This window comes from Muntiacus reevesi, chromosome 16 (assembly GCF_963930625.1).
Source record: "Muntiacus reevesi chromosome 16, mMunRee1.1, whole genome shotgun sequence".
Lineage (NCBI taxonomy): Eukaryota > Metazoa > Chordata > Mammalia > Artiodactyla > Cervidae > Muntiacus > Muntiacus reevesi.
In genome coordinates this window covers 18,919,020-18,940,930 of record NC_089264.1, presented here as the reverse complement: position 1 = coordinate 18,940,930, position 21,911 = coordinate 18,919,020, and the positions used below count along the sequence as shown (strand labels likewise).

General features: G+C 36.3%; 1 protein-coding gene across 4 annotated transcripts in view; it reads left to right on the top strand.

The window, feature by feature from the left end:
- The window catches only part of GSTCD (glutathione S-transferase C-terminal domain containing), a 125,638-nt gene that overhangs the window by 1,164 nt on the left and 102,563 nt on the right, over positions 1-21,911 (top strand). For 3 of the 4 annotated variants that reach the window (XM_065907089.1, XM_065907092.1, XM_065907093.1), the window contains exons 2-4: positions 10,595-11,035; positions 11,731-12,198; positions 18,487-18,738. In XM_065907089.1, the coding sequence (XP_065763161.1) occupies positions 10,616-11,035; positions 11,731-12,198; positions 18,487-18,738 (1,140 nt within the window). In that variant the 5' untranslated portion in view covers positions 10,595-10,615. Of the gene's footprint in view, positions 1-8,696; positions 8,817-10,594; positions 11,036-11,730; positions 12,199-18,486; positions 18,739-21,911 lie in introns of all 4 variants that reach the window. The other variant, XM_065907090.1, reaches the window with a different exon arrangement.

The window sequence follows — 21,911 nt, the reverse complement described above, 5'->3', positions numbered from 1 at the left end:
AGCTCTTCACATCAGGTGGCCAAAGTATTGGAGCTTCAACTTTAGCATCAGTCCTTTCAATGCATATTCAGGGTTGATTTTCCTTATGATTGACTGGTTTGATCTTGCAGTTCAAGCAACTCTCAAGAGTTTTCCAGCACCACAATTCAAAAGTATCAATTCTTCAGCTCTTAGTCTTCCTTATGGGTTCAACTCTCAAATTCATACATCACTACTGGAAAAAACCCTAGCTTTGACTATACAGACCTTTGTCAGCCAAGTTGTGTCTCTGCTTTTTAATATGCTGTCTAGGTTTGTCATAGCTTTCTGTCCAAGTGTCTTTTAATTTCATGGCTGCAGTTATCATCTGTAGTGATTTTGGAACCCACAAAAATAAAATCTGTCATTGCTTTCTCTTTCCCCTCCTATTTGCCATGAAGTGATGGGCCCCGATGCCACTCTCTTTTTTTTTTTTTTTTGAATGTTGAATTTTAAGCCAGTTTTTTCACTCTCCTCTTTCACCCTCATCAAGAGGCTCTTTAATTCTTGCCATTTAGTTCTTGCTGTTTAGTTTCTGCCATTAGAGTGGTATCATCTGCATATCTAAGGTTGTTGATATTTCTCTTGGCAGTCTTGATTCCAGCTTGTGAGTCATCCAGCCTGGCACTATATGCAGAGTACTCTGCATATAATTTAAATAAGCAGGGTGACTATACAGCCTTGATATACTTTCCCAATTTTGAATCAGTCTGTTGTTTCCATGTCTAGTTCTAACTGTTACATCTTTACCTACATAGAGATTCCTCAGGAGGCAGATAAGATGATCTGGTATTCTCATCTCTTTAAGAATTTTCCACAGTTTATTGTGATTCACACAGTCAAAGGCTTTAGCATAGTCAGTGAAGCTGAAGTAGGTGTTTTTCTGGAATTCCCTTTCTTTCTGTATGATCCAGCAAAGGTTAGCAATTTGATCTCTGGTTCCTCTGCCTTTTCTAAATCCAGCTTGAACATCTGGAAGTTCTCAGTTCACACACTGCTGAAGCCTCACTTGAAGGATTTTGAGCATAACTTACTAGCATGTGAAATGAGCACAATTGTATGGCAGTGTGAACATTCTTTGTCATTGTCCTTCTTGGGGATTGGAAATAAAATTGACCTTTTCCCATTCTATGACCACTGCTGAGTTTTCCAAATTTGCTAACATGTTGAGTGCAGCAGTTTAACAGCATCATCTTTTAGGATTTGAAATAGCTCAGCTGGAATTCCATCACTTCCACTAGCTTTGTTGGTAGTATTGCATCCTAAGGTCCACTTGATTTCACATTCCAGGATGTCTGGCTCTAGGTAGTGACTACACCATCGTGGTTATCTGGGTCATTAAAATCTCTTTTTGTATAGTTCTTCTGTGTTCTTGCCACCTCTTCTTAATCTCTTCTGCTTTTGTTAGGTCCTTACTACTGAAAGGATTGCCTTAAGCATATCTCATTATTCCACATTGTGTTTTTCTTTAAAATTTTTTTATGTGGACCAATTTCATAGTGTTTATTGAATTTGTTATAATATTACTTCTGCTTAATGTTTTGGTTTTTTGGCCATGAGGCATGTGAGATCTTTGCTCCCTGACCAGGGATAGAACCTGTACCCTCTGCACTGGAAGTGAAGTTTTAACTGCTGGACCACCAGAGAAGTACCGGAAATTATGTTTGAGTTATACCTGAAGGCAATATTTTAAGAGGTCTAACTTCAGAAATAAATCTGGAAAAATCAGTGAGATTTGACAATTATTTTTTCACTTCCTTTTTTTTTTTCACCCTTCCGTTACAAGTTTGTCTGCTTTAAAAAAGCTCAAACTTGAACTTTTGTAGTAGAGGGCCCATCAGGGGTTTTGGAGGTGTTGTTTTTGTTTGGTTGTTTGTTTGAACATGTGTTTGTAACTTTTCTATCACCTGTGATTTGAAATAAAAATAAATGCTGACTGTCCAATTGATCTTTCTAACCAACAACTTAGCAGACTTTGAAACTGAACAAATTCTGAAACTAGTCAACTAAAACATCTCTAGTATAGACATTCCTTAGCACATGTTTTTATCTTCACGTTTTTTAACTAGCCTACTGAATTCTGTTATGATTAGTACTTGCAAAGCAAGGATTTATAACATTCAGTTCATGATGAACACAAATGTTAGTTACTGTGGGGATTCAGTAATTTTATTTCATGTTTGCTGATGTTTCTAACAGGTTAGCATTTCATGCTATGGTTCTTTGTTAATTGTGAGGTCAAGCTTATCTGCAAGCATTATGATTCTATGGCAACATATGATTCCCTGATTTTATGGAGAGAAGATGCCACAGTTCCCTAATGGCTAAGGTTATAGTAAGCTTTCTTACTTTTAAATATTTTTTCCCCACTTCTTGCCTGGATAAGAAAACAGCTAATTTTTATCATAGGATTTTGTCCTCTAGGACTTAGTGATATGTATCTCGATGTTTCACAGCGTAGTGAGCACTGAATAGCTTGGTTTTTTCTTTCTTTTAACCTTTAATATCTAAGGTAATAAGCTGCTATTTAACTCTGTAGAGGCAGACTTGTCTTTTTTTTTTTAATCTATATTATTGAAAGAAAACAGTGAGATATTTGCAACCAAATACTGTTATTTTGGGGATTTCCCTGGTTGTCCAGTAGTTAAGACTCCCTGCTTCCAATGCAGAGGGTGTGAGTTCATTGCCTGGTTGGGGAACAAGGATCACACCTGCCACATGGCATGGGGGGAAAAAAAAAAAAACCTTGTTATTTTTATGTATAAAATACAAGCTAGGTTCTAATACTCATAATGTTGAATGTTTTGATGTAGTAGGGAGTTAAAATGAGTATAATTTAAACTTGAATCTTTAAGAAAAGTAAGAGTTTGTCATTTTTTTCATACTTATAAATTGCTTTAAACTATTCGATATAAGCAGTTAATATTCAAGTGAACTTAAGATATCCCACTTATACTCCAGAATTTTGTGACTCCCTGGTTTTCAGCCTTAAATAACAAACCAATTTTTTTTTTCAATATTTGGTTTCAATCTTTTCTGTTTTTTAAAAAAAATCTTTTTATTTTATATTGGAGTATAGTTGGTTAATAGAGAAAATCTTTTCAACTCAACACAAAATCTCATTTTTCTTGAGAAGTTTGGAAATATAAAGCGTAATTGAAGACTTGCCCATCAAACTTGGTGTTTTTTGATAGTATCAATGCATAAGGAATTTGGGGATAAATTACAAGTAGATAACAATAGTATTTATTTAGAGGATTACTAATGTGATAGGTGTTGTTCAATTCTCACAATGTACTATATGGTAAATACTGTTGTCATTATTATCTCTTTTTATGAATGAGAAAACTAAGGTGCAGAAAAAATTTATATTACTAGGTACTAAGTGTCAGAACCAGGATTTAAACCCAATCAGTCTGCACCAGAGTCTACACTCTTATTCATTACTCAGTGTATGAATATTCTACTTGCTAAGTAAATATATAGAATCTCATTGGGTTCCTAATTCTCTTGCCTAAATATCAGTAGGCATAAAAATGTTTATGCTTTATTTACAAGTTTGAGTGGATTCTAGTTATACTTTTTCCGGCTCAGCTCACAGTGGTGTGTTTCTTCATTATAATTTATACATAGTTTGTTCTTAAAATAGATTTATTTGGAAGAGAAAGAAAGGTGTCAAGAAAAATGAAGCTCATGTTGTACCAAGACTAATGTTCTCAAAAATACTGTCATTACAGGGATTAATGACAATCATTTATGTACATTTATTCATTTATACAGTCCTTGAACTAAAATTTGAGTACTGTTTACCACTGGAGATGTGCAATAATAAGAGCTCTAAAGAAAAAGAAAGCAGGATAAGGGCCTCGGAAATGTTAGGAATGCTTTTTCAATTCAGGTAGTCAGGAGAGACTGCTCTGAGTTAATATTCAGAGACCACAGTGAAATAAAGGAGCAAGCCATGTGAATATCTTGAAGAAGACTATTCTAGGCAGAAGGAATCGCAAGCACCCAGTTTCTCAAGTGTGGGAGCACTGCTGGCATTGCACCAGAACAGAAAGGAGAATTGGCTTGAGGGAAGAGAACAAGAGGGAGATCAGGTCAGAAAAGAAAGACAGCCAGGGTCATGTCAGACCTAGAGACCATGATAGGGAATTTGAATTTTATTACGTGTGCTGGGGAGCCATTGAATGGTTGTGAGCAGAGACATGGTCTGATTTATGTTTTTAAAGGATCACCTTGACTCGAGTTGGAGAATTGACTGTTGTGTAGGAAATAGTTAATGAGCTTTTGCAGTAGTCCTTGAAAGAGTTAGTGATGACTTAGATGAAGGTGATATTGGTAGGTTCTAAGAAGTTAGTATTACCGTGTATTTCAAAGGCATAAATAGTAAAGCAAGAGAGAAAAAAAGGAACTGAGTGACTCTTCAGAATTATGGGCCCAAGTATCTGGGTAAATGGTGTTGCTATTTTATCAAGAAGATTACTTGAGGAAAGAGGAACAGATTTAGAAAAATGTCCAGAGTGCAGATGTCAAGTAGGCTACAGGAGTCTGAAGTTCAGGGGAAAGGTTTCGGCAGAGATAAATATCAGAGTCCTCAGTGATATTTAAACCCGTAGCACTGTAAATCACCTTGGACAGTGCTGTCATAGTATAAGTTGTAGCTCAAGGATCTTGGAAGCAATTTAGTGAGCACTAACCAACATTAAAAACGAACAGAAAACAACCCTGGGAAAAAAAGAAGAAGAAAAGATTAACTGTTAGTTATATCTCCTATGGTAGGGTAGTTTTTTTGTGAGTCTTTTGTTTCAGTTTTATTTATTTCTTATTTTATGGCATGATCACAAGTTTGAAAGCCAGTAATTAAAGGTGTGAGTTTAAGATGAGAATAGGGCAAAGTGCTAAGCTACAGGTCACTAAGAGGTCTGAGGAGGATCCAATAAAGGGAATTAAGGAATGATCAAAAAACCTACTCCAGTGCTGAGAATTGTCAGATACTCTGTCTTTAGCATGGAGGTTTTCATCAAGAATGTACATGCTCAGTCACTTAGTGTCTCTGACTCTTTGCGACCCTGTGGACTGTAGCCCAGCAGGCTCCTGTCCATGACTCGTCCCAGGCAAGAATACTGGAGTAGGTTACCCTTTCCTTCCCCAGGGGTTCTTCCAGACCCAGGGGTGGAACCCGCATCTCCTGCGGCACCTGCCCGGGCAGGTGGATTCTTTACTTCTGAGCCTCCTGAGAAATTTGCTAAGAATAACATAGTTTCTGATGATTTTCACTCTGGTAACATTGTGGCTGTGATCAAATTGCAATATGGTTCCACTTAGGAAGTTTAAAAAGTAGTGCTATTTATATTAGAAAAATACCCATTCCTTAATGTTTTCCCATAAGATCCCTTTATAGATTCAAATAATGATTTTGGACTGAAGTACAGTTCTTATTCATGTAGCAAAATGGACTTTAAGGATTATGAGGGCTGAAGTGATGCATAAAATTCCAGGTGCTTATTAAGCACATATTTGGTAGGCAATAAAATATACATAATATTATTTAGAATTGCATTCTTTGTTCCTTTCACATTTATTAAGCTCTTATCAAATTCCAGCCACAGTAATAATTCCTTACTTAAAAAATACAGTGAGTTGCTTAATATTTTTGTTGCAGTTATGTACTTTTGGACTTTACTATGTAATAAATAGGGCTTTCCAGGTGACATTAGTGGTAAAGAACCCACCTGCCAATGAAAAGACATGAGATGCAGGTTCGATCCCTAGGTTGGGAAGATCCCCTGGAGGAGGGTATGGCAGCCCACTCTAATATTCTTGCCTGGAGAATCCCATGGACAAGGGAGCCTGGCGGGCTATAGTCCATAGGATGGCAAAGAGTTGGACATGACTGAAGCTACTTAGCATGCACACACACATGGAATATATAACTTATCTATTTATCTGTTATGTAATGTGTAGTTGCCATAGATCCAGACTTGAATTTCAAGCACAGAAATTTTAAACTTTTTTTCTAGCTTCCCAGAGAAGTATGCTTATGTTCAATATTTATGGTGTTTTTTTCTTTCTTTATATACGTATGCACTGAGTAAACTATTGATAATAAAATGGCTTCAAATAAGAAACTACCTATAAAACTCATTTCCCCTTTCATGTATGAAATGTTTCCCTTTATCAGCACCATGATACATTCACTAGAATAAATGAATAAAAAAGATTAAGGTCCTGAAATATTAAACCTGACTACATTTGTTTAAAAATATCTTTGAAAATTCCCAAGTTATGAAACCAAGGCTTAAATATTTACTTTTTACCTGTTTGTGCTTCCCAGGTGACTCAGTGGTAAAGACTTCTCCTGCCAATGCAGGAGGCCTGGGTTCAGTCCCTGGGTTGGGAAGATCCCCTGGAGAAGGGAATGGCAACCCACTGCAGTATTCTGGTCTGGGAAATTTTGTGGACAGAGGAACCTGACAGGCTACAGTCCATGGGTTCACAAAAGAGTCGGACATGACTTAGTGACTAAACAACAACCTGTTTTTATTCCCTCTGTAACATTCCCAAGCAGGGGAGGAGATGCACACTCCATCAGCTCTGTTCAGGCATCTCAAGCTTCTGGTTTTGTCTTCTGCTTTCTCATTCCCTCCAAGGGCAGTGTGGCATCTGTCAAAACTGAGAAAGAGCAGATGACAGCACTTCTGTGCTGGGCAGAAGTGTAGTCTGGAGTAACAAGGTCTGTACCCCAGCTCCATGCCTTGGAGACCCCAAGGGTGATTCTATAGTACCTACCTTTTAAAAGCTCATGACATAAGAGTGATAAGATGAGGCATTCTCTAGGTAGAAATGGAGAAGAAAATAGGTTTCTTTTGCTGTATGTGCAAACTTTAAACAAAAAATGTGTTCTACTTTCTTGAAAAATTAGACATGGTACATGCCAAAAACAAATATCAAAATTTTACAGGTTTGCTAATGCTTAATACTTATTTTAGAAATTATAATAAAATTTAATGTGGAGAAATTGCCCAGGGAGAATGATTGGTTTTTTAAACCCTGAGATCATTAAGTAATATTTTTAGTCTTCAAGGGGAAAAAAAATACCAATATTTATATTTTAAAAAGTAAATTATATTGAGTCAACAGTACTTTGCATTTTCTCTTAGGCATCTCATTAATTATTAGTTATCTCCAGGGACAGATTATTGCTATTCAGTTTTGTTGACATTTAGCATTTATTAAGTGCTCACAGCAAAAAAAGTTTATGAAATGTGTAAAAGTTAATTCTCATGGTCCTTATATGCCTCAGTTCAGTTCAGTTGATCAGTCGTGTCTGACTCTTTGCGACCCCATGGACTGCAGCACGCCGGGCAACTCCCAGAGTTTACTCAAACTCATGTCCATTGAGTCGGTGATACCATCCAACCATCTCATCCTCTGTTGTCCCTTTATCCTCCCTCCTTCAGTCTTTCCAAGCATCAGGGTCTTTTCAAATAACTCAGCTCTTCAAATCAGGTGGCCAAAGTATTGAAGTTTCAGCTTCAATATCAGTCCTTCCAGTGAACACTCAGGACTTATCTCCTTTAGGATGGACTGGTTAGATCTCCTTGCAGTCCAAGGGACTCTCAAGAGTCTTCTCTAATACTACAGTTCAAAAGCATCATTTATTCAGTGCTCAGCCTTCTTTATAGTCCAACTCTCACATCCATACATGACCACTGGAAAAACCATAGCCTTGACTAGACCTTTGTTGGTAAAGTAACTTCTCTGCTTTTTAATATGCTGTCTAGATTGGCCATAACTTTCCTTCCGAGGAGTAAGCATCTTTTAATTTCATGACTGTAGTCACCATCTGCAGTAATTTTGGAGCCCCCCAAAATAAAGTCAGCCACTGTTTCCACTGTTTCCCCATCTATTTGCCATGAAGTGATAGGACCAGATGCCATGATCTTAATTTTCTGAATGTTAAGCTTAAAGCCAACTTTTTCACTCTCCTCTTTCACTTTCATCAAGAGGCTTTTTAGTTCCTGTTCACTTTCTGCCATAAGTGTGGTATCATCTGCATATCTGAGGTTATTGATATTTCTCCCGGCAATCTTGATTCCAGCTTGTGCTTCATCCATCCCAGTGTTTCTCATGATGTACTCTGCATATAAGTTAAATAAGCAAGGTCACAATATACAGCCTTGATGTACTCCTTTTCCTATTTGGAACCAGTCTGTTGTTCCATGTCCAGTTCTAACTGTTGCTTCCTGACCTGCGTATAGGTTTCTCAAGAGGCAGGTCAGGTGGCCTGGTATTCCCATCTCTTTCAGAATTTTCCACAGTTTATTGTGATCCAGACAGTCAGAGGCTTTGGCATAGTCAACAAAACAGAAATAGATGTTTTTCTGGAACTCTTGATTTTTCAGTGATCCAACGGATGTTGGCGATTTGATCTCTGGTTCCTCTGCCTCTTCTAAAACCAGCTTGAACATCTGGAAGTTCACGGCCTCAGGAAGTGGCAAATATATATGTACTCTAATTTTTTAATGTTTCAGCATATCCTGAATCAAAAGCTGTAGAATAGCATGATGTTTACAGTCTTCCGTTTTTTATGTCTTTTTGAAGTGTTAACAGGACTAGTTTCTACTAGTTCCATGAGGAAATTGATTATGTTTTCTTTCAAATCTGCTTCGTAGGAAAGCACTTAGGGATCGTCTTTGTAGTGTGGCCGAGTCCCTTCACTGTTCGCCTGAAACCGTCACAACTCTGTTGGTCAGCTGTTCCCCAAAACAAAATAAAAAGTTTAAAAAAGGAAGGTAGGACATGACATATGTGATATATATGCACAATAAAACTGTAATTTGCTATTTAAAAAAAGTAATCTTTATAGTGTCAACAAAAGGAGGTAAGAGGATTGGTAAATTAATCAGCAAAAGATATAGAGGGGCAAACTATATCTATATAGTTTAGGTATAGAAATAGCAACCTACTATCTCCAAAGAGACTACCAATTTTCTATAAAAGGTTGGTTTCTTTTGCCTGTGAGATTTAACAAATGCCCTTTAATACTTTCTTTTAACATCAGCTCTAGATGAAGAGAAAAGAAAAAATCTAAAAGGTAATTAAGTTAGCTCGGGAAGAAAATAGTTTCTCTCGGTTAAAGAGTTGTTGCTTTTAAATTACAAGAAATAATTTTCTCCCAGATAATCTTTTAAATAAGTAACAAGCCATGGTGCAGATCTGTTACATTTTAATAAAAGAAATATAAACACCAGTGATTATTTGCATTACCAAGAAGTTTTCCGAGACAGTAATGTTACAGTGTATATCTTTACTAACTATATCTCTTTGTTGTAATGAATTATTAGCTCTTTAATAAAAAAAGTTGAGGACCAAGATTAACAAGTACTTGATTGTTTTGCTTTTAATTAAAAAAAAAAAAAACTAAGGAATTTACAATATAAAGAAAATTTAGTTGATTTTAATACCCTAAAATTCAGGGTACACTAGTATTTCAAATATACTTAAAGAATTGCATGTATACTTTTAAAAGGTTTTTAAAATAATATTTTTAATTTAAAATATTTTTTCTTTAATATACCAGTTAGTATATGGCAAATGCTTTTAAAGGGTGCCATCTAGTGTCAGTTTGGGAATTTTGATTTATGGATTAGAACATGGGGAATTTTAGATCCAGGACATGTAGAAATCAAACAAAAAGTCATAATTGACAAAAGTCTTAAGGATTATGACTTGAAAACACCCATCAATAATTTGACCACAAGATTGTGTATGTTTGCATCTTTATTTTTTGTTGTTGTTGTTTTTTTTTGCATCTTTAAAATAATGAACATGTCTATTCATGTATGCATTCACTCAGTGCTTTTTGATTATATATGTGTGTATATTGTTTAGATAAATCAGTGAATAAAATGAGATTGTGGTCTCATGGAACATGCTGTTGGAGGAAGACAAGAATAGGTATATAGCATGTTGCAATAGTGATAAATGCTAGGTATTCTTGATTATTTCTTGCGTCCCATCCTGTTCATCTCTTGTTCTCACTGTAGAGACCGACAGGTACTTGACTGGGAGGGCTATATTGCAAAGCATCTGAGGCATGCTCATTTTAAAGGAGCTGTATATAAAATCCCCTTGCAAGCATGCATGCATGCTGAGTCACTTCAGTCATGTTCAGCTCTGTGCAACCCCATGGACTCTAGCCCATCAGGCTACTCTGTCCATGGGATTTCCCAGGCAAGAACATTGGAGTGGGTTACCATTTCCTTCTCCAGGGATCTTCCCAACCCAGGGATCGAACCCGCAACTTTTACGTCTCCTGAATTGTCAGGTGGGTTCTTTACCACTGACATCACATGGGAAATCCTAGAAACCCCTTAAGACTAGTTAATTGCACAAGTGGGCCTCATTCTTTTGGAAGCCATTTATTCATGCCAAGAACAAATTTTTGTAGAATCATATCTATCACAAATCCTTGCTGATTTCTAGAAAAAGTTTTAAAGTGTTCATCTTTTATTTTAGCTTTGCAATTACTATATCCTGAGACCTAAATCCACTTCAATTTATGCTTCAGGTAACCCAGTGAAAGAAGAAAATGAAAGGCATTAAGAAAAGCGTTATAGAAGAATATCTGTACTTGGACTTTTCTCACCAAAAAGAAGGGTGCATCTTTCCTCTTCATACGTCTGTAACTTTATTTTTGTTATCATACTGTGACTGCACAGTCTTTAAAGTTTACTTAGTCCTCCCTGGAGAAAGCACAAGTATTTCACTACCTAAAAATGTACCATCTGAGGGTGTTGAAATACAGATTATTTCAAGGCAAGAGCTTCCACCAATAGTCCAGAGTTGCCGTTTACCTGCAGTAGTAGAAAGACCAGACAATTTCTGTAGAGCAGGACTTGCTGTCGTTCTGAGACACATAATCCAGAAGTCATATGAAGCAGACCCCTCAAAGAAGGACATTTTGGAACTTCTGGGTTTTAAGAAGACGTGCTTGAAAGCTTGTGCTGAAGTAAGTAGACTGTCTCTTTTCTGTTATTTAAAGCCGTAAGTAATCATTGCAGGCAGATTCTTTGTCTTCTGAGCCACAAGGGAAGTCCATAAGTGATAACACATTCACTTGAATATTTATTTAATTCTCTGTTGGAAACTAAAGTTTAATTTACTTAAAAAAAAAAACTTCAGTAACTAATAAAAGAGTTAAAGTAGCCTTTCATGTGTAGTAATATTTCAGTGCAGTATTAGAAAATAAGAAGTAAAGATTTAATTTATGAGATTTATTTATTTATTTATTTATAAGATTTATTTATGAGACATTATTTTTAGGAAAAGATTTTTTTTTAACCTTTTATTTTAATTATGCTGAGGATTAAAGAAGCTCAAGTAGCAGTGTTTTAGTAACCCAGCTTTTTTAGGGAGAGTGCACTTTAGAGGCTTTGGGACGTGAGGATTTACTGCGTAAGAGGATATAAGAGAATAGCATATATTTCCAGATGCAGCAGTGCTAAGCCTACATTGTTGAATGTTATCACTTCTGAAGCACTGTGATAATGTCTCTTGATAGAGCATAAAGTCTAGCCCAGGAATGGTTTAGCTTAAGATTTAAATTCTCTATACCAGTCTTGTTTTCCAGTATGAAGTTATTTTTCTTCAAGTTTGGTTGAAAGTAAAGAATCCTTTCATTTCTTGTTTTGTTTTGTTTTGTAGGTTAGTCAATGGACCAGGCTATGTGAACTTACCATCCCTTTAGCTGTTGAGAATTTTCTCAAAGAAGCTTTTGATCAACCCCCAACTATTCCTGCTGCAATACTAGAGCTTGAGAAAAAGCTTAGTGAACCCGTTAGAGTGCATAATGATGACAAACTCCGGCGTCAGAAGCTAAAGCAACAGAAGGCTGCCGGGGTTGGACCTTCCCTTGCCAAGGAAAGAACGCAGAGCAAGGGTCATGGGCAGGAAACATCTGAAGAGGGGGACTTCTCATCTGCAAGCCTGGAACTGAAAGTGGCCTTCTCAAAGCTCACAGTACATAAGGAGCCCGCTTCTGCCAACAGAGAGCCTTCTCACGTCAGAAAAGCGAAAGCCTCTGACCTGCCTCCTCTGGATCACGTGTTCGCAGAAGGCCTGTACTTCACGTTGGCAGATATTGTGCTCTTGCCCTGTATCCATCATTTTTTGGTAAGGTTTATCAGGAATCGATACCCTGTTATAGGTTTCAGTTTATAAAGCTTCCCAGGTTTGAATTCCTATTCCATTTCTTATTATGCTTCTGGGCAAGTTATTAATATCCGCCTGCATTTCCTTATCTGTAAAACAGCAATGCCCATCTGTTTGGATGAGTGTGAGGAACAAAAGACAATTTGTGTAAAGTAGGAACAATGCTTAGACATAGTTGCTGTCAATAAATATTAGTAATTAGTATGACTTTTAGTTTTGAGTTGCTAAAATATTAGCATTTGTTATGATTATTAGGGACTTTCCTGGTGGCTCAGCTGGTAAAGAATCCTCCTGCAGTGCAGGAGACCCCAGTTCCATTCCTGGTTGGAGAAGATCCCCTGGAGAAGGGATAGGCTACCCACTGCAGTGTTCTTAGACTTCCCTGGTGGCTCAGACGGTAGAGAATCCACCTGCAATGCAGGAGACCTGGGTTGGATCCCTGGGTTGGGAAGATCCCCTGGAGGAGGGCATGGCAGCCCACTCCAGTTTCCTGCCTGGAGAATCCCATGGGCAGAGGAGCCTGGCGGACTGCAGTCCACGGGGTCGGAAAGAGTCGGATACAACTGGCCAACTAAGCACAGCACACAGTACATGATTATTAAGCTTACATTGCTCTTGTGATTACCTTCTGATACTAGAGGTTCCAGTGTTAAAATACTGAAATCCCTGGTCCACTATATTTTATAATGAAGTAGTCACTTCAAATGGCTTGCTTCCCAGGTGGCTCAGTGATAAAGAATTCCCTGCAATGCCAGAAATGTGGGTTTGAGTCCTATGTCGGGAAGATGCCCTGGAGAAGGAAATGGCAACCCACTCCAGTATTCTTACCTGGGACATCTCATGGATTGAAGAGCCTGGCGGGCTCCAGTTCATGGGGTCGCAGAGTCGGATGTGACTCAGCAACTAAACAAGTCACTTCACATTCTTTACCACTAGTGCCACCTGGGAAACAACTAATTTCATTATGTCAGATGTCGTTAAATCAGAAATATTTAACCCACATCTCTTTGTTGTGTAACAGAACTGTCAGTCCTATTCAATGCTGTGGGGGATTATAAATGGAAAGTTTCCATTTTTAGTTCTTTTTATATATATATATATATATATATATATATATGCATGCTAAGTCGCTTCAGTTGTGTCCGACTCTTTGCAACCCCATGGATTGTAGCCCTCCTGGTTCCTCTGTCCTTGGGATTCTCCAGGCAAGAATACTGCAGTGGGTTGCCCTGCCCTCCTCCAGGGAATCTTCCCAAACCAGGGATTGAGCCTATGTCTCTTAAGTCTTCTGCATTGGCAGGCAGGTTCTTTACCACTAGCTCAGAAATTTTTTTTTTCGCCCCTGTCTGTGGGAGGGACAAAGGACAAGGTAGAAACAGTATCAAGTGAATGGAAAGCTAGAGCTCTTTGTAGCTTTCCTATTGGTTTTCCAGAACTGCATTTTCCCCACTTTGAAGCATTTCACCCTTACCTCTTCTAAGGAATTGGATAATCAGATTTGGTTTATTATATATCACCCATACTTCAGGTATGTTTACTGACAATTGAGAAAATATTTCTAATGAACATCTATGTATTTGGAGACCAGTGCTTCACTAATAAGTTAGGTGACATCAGTGAGTTGGTGTTTTCTTAAAGAACATTTCTCTTTTCTTTAAAATGGGAGCAAAACAAGATTAGAAACCAAAATAACTTCAGAATTAAAGGATGTGAAACAAGAGATTTAGGGATTGCGTAGATGTTGGTTAGTATTGTAAATGTCACGTGTCTTCCTACTGTCCATGGAGCTGGAGCTGGAGCTGGATGGGGAGAAAAACATAAATTTTTTTTTCCTAGTCAAATGATTTCTAAATTCTTTTGTCACCATTATTACCAACTTTAGTCATTAAACCAGTCATTTGGTACATATTTTGAAATACTGTTGATATTCATAGCTTCTTGGTCTTCTTGGATAACTTCTTTGTTCCTTATTTCTTAAAAATTGAATCTTAAGTGGTACAACCATTAATTCACTCATTTGAGAAATTTATTTGAAAGCCTACTGTATATGTCACACTCTGTTGTATACGCTAGGAATACAGTGATGAACAAGAGAGAAAGAGCCCCAGCCCTTATGGAGTGAATATTCTAGTAGAAATAGAAGAATAGGGAAGATAGAAATTAACAAGTAGACAAATAAATAATACACATTTAAATAATGGTGAGTACTACAAAGGAAATAAAACAAGTTGATAAAGAAGACTTGAGTATTTGCTTTCAAATGCAACGAAACATAAAAAATTGGATTCACCTGCATAAAGATGATTTTTAGATCATTATCCAGACATCCATCTTTTACATTTGATTCTAGCTTAATTTAATACTGTTTACCTGATTAGGATCAACTGAGGTGAAGGTGTTCCTATTTGAGAGGGTTTTTTTCCCCCTCCAATCAGGTTGGACATCAGCCTGACCGCTGCTGACTAAATCTACCTAATACAACCAAGGAACTCTGTCTCAGTTTAAAATAGTGGAAAACTTGTACACTCAGCCTTTTCTATTACGTGTATTCTGTGATTAAATTCTTCTGACATTTATATGTAAACTAATTCTCTAAATATTTTCCTTTGTTTGTTTGTATTTTTCCTGGATCATCACATTTTCTTTCAGGAATTAATCTCTCTTTGCCAAAGCTTTGATGTTATTTTTGTTATATTTATTTTCCTCTTATAAGTCATCTTAGGTTATGAAGCAGCCGTTTTAGTTCAGATGGTGGCGATGATGCCAAGCCTTTTTACTTGTAGTAACTCACATTGAGGTGATGAAGTAGCAGTCCAAATGATCAGAATCAGGATCAAATTCATGATGAAGAATGAAGGTCAAGTTACTAGGTTTGGATCAGAAACAGAGAGCTGCATCTAGGGCCAAAATATTTAGCCATAGAAATAAGATCAAGAATATGAAAGAGCAGTCAATTTTGCTAATTCAAGGTTTGGTATACCAGAGGTCAAAATTAGAAGAGTTAGGGGAAATACCCAGTTTTGCTAAACAAAGTGATGGCTTCCTGGTAGTTCAGACAGTAAGGAATCTGACTACAATGCAGGAGACCGGGGTTTGATTCCCAGACTGAGAAGATTCCCTGGAGAAGAGAATGGCAACCCACTCCAGTATTCTTGCCTGGAAAATTCCATGGACAGAGGAACATAGTGGGCTACAACCCATGGGACAGCAAAGAGTTGGACACAACTGAGCAAGCAAGCAAGGGAAAATACCCAATTTTGCTAAACAGAATAAAGCCAAATATGCAAAACAATAGCTAGGAGAGGCTGCAGTGTTACATCTAAACCTCAGCTCCAAGCTACTTTTCCTCTTCGTAGGACATTAGCTGGCAAAGGCAACCCCTGATAGCCCAACAATGCTTCCTGGAAGGTGCTTGATAAAATCCTCTCCTCTGGAAAGTTTCAGGAATGGATTTTAGAAGAATAAATTAAAATGCATACTACTTATGATTCCCCCTTCCCTTTGATTTAATTACTAGAATCTTTTTGTATACAGAAGAGCAAGTAGATGGGAGAAATGAAAATGAATAGCTATACTAAGGTAAAATCTTGCTGATACCAGATAATATTCAGATACCAGTAAATTTTATAGTTATTTTTAAGTTACTACTAGTAAACAGGTACACTTTGATCAAACTGTTTAAAAGATTGTTCTAGTCCTGGAAGATAACAAATTGCCACTTTATGAAATATTTTTGCGTACTTATGATTTAACATACTACATTTTAACTTCTAATGCTTTGAATTTAGTTTTTTAGAAGTATGACATTTGTTACAAAAGTAAAAACATTATATAAATTGACTTTTCAGCAAAAATGCTTATGTTAAATACCTCTTTCATTGTTCTCATTGGCATAAAATTGAGAATAAAATGGGAATCTTGCTATTGGCTGACATATTGCAAAAATCATGAATGCTCTGGTTAATTTATATTTTCTATATCCTATCCTATGTCTTAAGTCCTTAAGAATTTTCAGTTTTAACTCACCAATTCTAAACTGTTAGAAAAACACTAAACTGGGATTTTATTTCCACTTAGTTTACTGTTTTTTACACTGTTTACGCTGCTCACCTAAACATTTGTTAGTTATGACATGCTTTTGAAAGAGTAGACGTGACTAAGGGAATGACATGAAAGAATTACAACATACTCTAATAAGCAATGGAAAGTAATACAGAGGAGGTCTTTTGGATAGGTATAATATCTTCTCTTTTTATTCACACAAGTTTTTTCTGCCCCTTATTGTAATTAACTGCAAAGCCACTCCTGGTGGCTCAGATGGTAAAGAGTCTGCCTGCAGTATAGGAGACCCAGGTTCAATTCCTGGGTTGGGAAGATTCCCTGAAGAAGGGAATGGCTACCCAGGCCAGTATTCTTGCCTGGATAATTCCATGGATAGAGGAACTTGGTGGGCTGCAGTCCATGGAGTTGCAGAGAGTTGGATACGACTGAGCAACTAACTCTTTCATAAAGCCACTAGGATTTCATTTTGTGGTCTTCATAGCAGTTTTTTTTTTTTAAACCATTATTTTAAAAATAAATTCTCTAATTTTCTTGTCCTTATGTAACTTGATTAAAATTTATAATGATTTTGATCTTATCAACCAGGTAGCATTTTTAAAAAATCATTTCTTAGGGACAAATTTAATTTTTGTTTCACATATTTTTCATTAGCCTCTTCCTTAAATACATTTTCTCAAGTGTAATTAACAAATGTAGTGCAGTACCTCCTGAGCTGTCTGGATAATAGCAGAGCAGCCTGGCATGTTGATTAACTGGAATGACCTGTCATGTAGAGTAAAAGTCCTCAGTTTTTTTAAACATGAATTATTGTTGCTTAATTACAATTTATTTCAAAAGGAGGGAAAGATGTCATATGCATCTAACAAATAAGAATAAATCACTACCAAGGGAAGTAACGGAAAGTGAGGAAATGAGAACATTCTTATTTGATTAATTTATCATGGCTTAAAGCTCAATTCCCTTAGCTCGTAATCTGTTTTCAGGCAACTAAGTATTTTGTTGAGAGAAACTTTTTTACTCCCAGAGTACCATTTAGACAGTATTTTTCAAACTTTTTTACTTTTCATAGTAAATGATGCATTTTACAAGATGATTGAGCATACAAGTATACATCTTTATATTATACATATAAATGCAAAATAATCTGCCTTATGACATGCTATTTACCCTGATATTTTCTATTTTATTTCATTTTTTTTTTAAACCAGCTATATTGATTTTAAAATCTCTTAATGGGTCATAAGTAGCAGTTTGAAAGACACTAATTTAGGGGATTATTCTTTGAAGACAATAAGTGGTTCCTTGATCATCTGTTGAATCAAGAGTATTTTTTGCCAGGCAGTGGTTTAAGCACTTGTAGTATACAAAGAGCATTAGACATAAACCCTGTTCTTATAGTCAATTCTTATTTAACCTTAAAGTCTAGTTAAAATAAATCATATATATGTGTGAAATTTTTCATTATTTTCATCCTTTCTGGCTTCTGTTTTGGCACTGATTATAACTAGATATATCTGTAGAGATTTTCTGTGATTTGACCTTTTTACTTTTTCTGTTCATAATTATAAGTCATAATCTGTTTGTAACATTATAACTGTTTCTATGGAAACAGCATTCAGTGTCTTACAAAGGAAGAACAGCATTCTAATTTTTAAAGAAACTGAAGTTTGGTGGTGGTGCTAGGGAGAAAGCATCTGACCAAGGCAAAATAAATGTTAATTTACATCAGGGGTAATGGTTTCAAATGTTTTTAATTTGAATAAATAAGTCTTTCTTTAAATGCTGCATCATTATAAAAAGCAACAAACTGCTGATAAATGCAACTACATGGATGAATCTCAGAATCACACTGCTAAATGAAAAGAACCACATTTTGTGATTCCATTTTCATGAAATTCTATAGAAGGCAGAATTATACACATGAGAAACAGATCAGGGATTGCCTGCAACTGACTGGGGGGCAGAGACTGATTGCCAGCAGTCACAGGAAACTTCCCTGTGTGACGCTGGGCGTTCCAGTAGTACGTTATGGTGGTAGTTGCACAACTGTATAAATTTACTAAAACTCATTCTGTGAACTGTACACTTAAAATGTGTGAATTTTGTGGTATGTAAGGTTACTTCAATCAGCTCTTATAACAAACAAAAATTATGTATAATAATATGTTTTGTTCTTTTTCCGCCTAGGTAATCATCTGCAGGAAACTTTCTGGAAAGCTGGTAGAATTCCCACTGCTGGCTGCCTGGTACCAGAGGATTCAGGAAGTGCCAAGAGTGCAAATAGCAGCTTCTCAGTGTGGGATCCAATTTCTCAGTTTACCAGAATTACAGACCGCCTCAAGTCAACAGCCCCCAAACTTAGATGAGACCCCATGTGCAGAGGAGCAAAATGATCCTTCGTTTATTGGAGGACCAAGACCCACTATGACTAAATTAATGGTAATTCAGTTGTTTTTATTAAAATTTTGTTTGAAAGATTCCATGTGATAAAAGTTGCTTAGTATACTACCCTAACTTGTAATTATCTATTGACATTTTGTTATAAATTTTATTTACATCAGTCTTGACCAATCACAGTTTCTGCTAGTCTTTGCATTTAAGTGAAAAGTAAATTGAATACATACAGTAAATTGAAGATTTTTACTATTATGTGTCTTTGGAGATAAACGAGTCAGGATATATATTTTTAAGAGTATTTTTCTCAAAACATTTTGTTTTACATTTGATACGCCAAAGTCATAGCACATCTGGTCAAGTTTATTGTTTTAACCTGATGTTTTTCTGTTGCAAGGAACTAGTCTTGGTTTTTTAATTTTGAGGTGATCATTTGAATTAAAGAAATGAGAATGATTATCTCAATTTATTTGCCAAGGTTTTGTCTAAATTTAAGATTTTTGAATTCTGTTTTTAATTTAGCCCTTGATTTTATGACCTTATATATAATAAGAATGCATGTCATTTATTTTTCTCTGTTTATAGCATAATTAGCTTCTAATGGTACTAAGTGTGTAAGTTTTCACCAATAGGCTTACTTTTCAATATCATTCAAAACAATGTGCAAAGGAACTTCCCTGTTTGGTCCTGTGGCTAAGACTGTGTTCCTAATGCAGAGGGCCCAGGTTTGACCCCTGGCCGGGGAGCTAGATTACCACATGCTACAATTAAGACCTGGTGCAGCCACATAAATAAATAAACATTTAAAAATATTTACAAAAATGGCTTGCTTTTAACTTAGACTACTTTATTTGATTTATTTGAATAGGGAATTCATGAAGTAATTTGAGCTGGTCATCTGAGTTGTATTGGCAAAAAAATTAGTATATTTTTCTTAACTTGGGTTAGGAAGTATTTGAGTTCTAGTGTTAACAAAGTTCTTTGATTTAGAAAAGCACAAATAGATGTTAGTAGTAACACCAGCCCCTCATCTCTTCAGCTAAGCTTTGTTAGCCTAGTGATGAAACAATGAAACAGGAGTTGATTGTAGAAGATATAGTAGTATGATGTTTCTTGATTGGATGGTTATATTGTTCAGCAATCTTTCGTTTACCTCCTGATTGGTGTTTGTTTTTTTTAAACAAGTGTCAGGAGAGTATCTTTTTATTAAAATACTAATTTAAAAATTTTAGCAAACCAATAATCCGTGCTTTTATTTGAATTCATACTTTTACAGAGTCTTGAAAAAAGATTGGTAATTCAGATTTTTCTGCCCATGCTTTTCCACCAACAAAATGATATTAGGAAAAACATTTGCATTTGTTCCATTTTAGAATATTTATAAAAAAGAGATAAATATATTCAGAGACAAGTTAAACAATCATAAAAAAGCCCTTTGTAATAATATTAAAAATATAAAGGAATCCTGAGATTTTAGCTTACAGGGGATGAGTTAGAAGCAAATTCCAAGATAGGGTTAGATGTGCTGCAAGAACACTGAGGGGAACATCTGTGAGGGAAAGTGGGGAGGGCGCCAGAGAGGGGTGCAAGAGCCATCAGAAGGCGGCACAGGTGAAAGCAGGAAAGGAAGGAAGGTTGCGTCGGTGCAGCTCGGAATCCTTGAGTCTCAGTCCTCTGTCACAGTCCCGTATTTCTCAAAAGCGGCCCGCACTCAGTCTGTGTGCCTAGACTTAGTCACTGACTTGGCAATAGTCCCTGGGAAGGCTGTGTTAGAGACCAGGTGACTACGGTTCCAGGCCCAGCTTTGCAGTCAAGCTAACATTATTATTACACCTTCAGTAAGGGTTTAACCAAAAGGTCTCGATTTCTGCTTTTATAAATTAGGAGCGTGGGGTGTACATTTGTATATGCATCATTTCTAATTTTAAATCTTTATGATTGTATGAAAGTTTACTGGGGCATCACATCAGCAATTTTAAAAGAACAAAGTTTTCAAATCTAAAAATAAATTAAAACTTCAATTTTCTTTTAATTCTATCTTGATTGTGTGTATTGGATACATTTTTTTCTTTTTATCACTTTCCTAGCTTTATTAAAGAAGTTCACCAAAGTAACATTTTCCTTTTTAATAGGGCACTGTTTTTGCTAAGTTTCTCAGTGTCGTATATTTAAAAGACAATAGTATATCAAATTAACGTTCTGTGAATGTATTAATTTTATTTATACTGTAATTTTTGATTTCTGAATAGTCAGAGTTTATGTGTGTGTGTTTGCCTTTTTTTTTTTTTTTTTGGCAGTTGCATGAGGGCACATGAAATTGGCCCTAAGTAGATGTGTAAAATACAAAAAATTTTCTTGGTAGTGCTCACATCTCACCTTTTTTTCCTTCTGTTTTCTCTGGCACAGTCTTGCCTCCAAAATCTCCCGTATTCTCGAGAGGTTTTAAATTTATTTATTCATCCAGTCAGTCAAAGGATGTACATGTATTTACTAAACACCAGACATTTTTCTGAATGTTGAATATATGAAGAACAAATTGGACTGCCCTCCTGGATGTTCCATTCTGGTGGGGGAGGTGAATAAAAACCACAAGTAAATATGTAACACATTAGCTAATGATAAGTGGTATACAAATAATGTGAGATGAGGGGACTGGAGATGTTGGAAGTCATGATGATATTTTAGATAAGGTGGTCAAGAAGGCTTAACTGATGAGGCGAAGACATTGATCAGATGACCAGAATGAACATTTGAAGGTTTGGAGGCTATGTTCTAGGCATATGGTCCAGCTAGTAGAAGACCCTGAACAAATTTACAGAGACAGAAAGTGGATCAGTAATTGCCCAGGGCAGGGAGCTATGGGCAGAGAATAGAGAGTGTCTGCTAATGGGTATGGGATGTCTTTTTTTGAGATGATAAAAATGTTCTCAAATTAGATAATGGTGATGGTTACACAACCGTGAATATTTTAAAAACCATTGTATTATACTCTTTAAAGGGACAGATTTTATGGCATAGAAATTATATTTCAAAATAGTTGCATTTTATAAAAGACCCCAAGTTAAGAATGAGTGTGGTAAAATGAGGAATAGCAGGAAGTTCAGTATGGCTAGACTGGACTAAGGGGGTTATAGGAAAGAGGTGATGATGTCCAAGAGATGTGTTTATCTTTCTGGAGGCAGGTAAGTACTCTGGCCTCTATATCTGTAGCTATATCT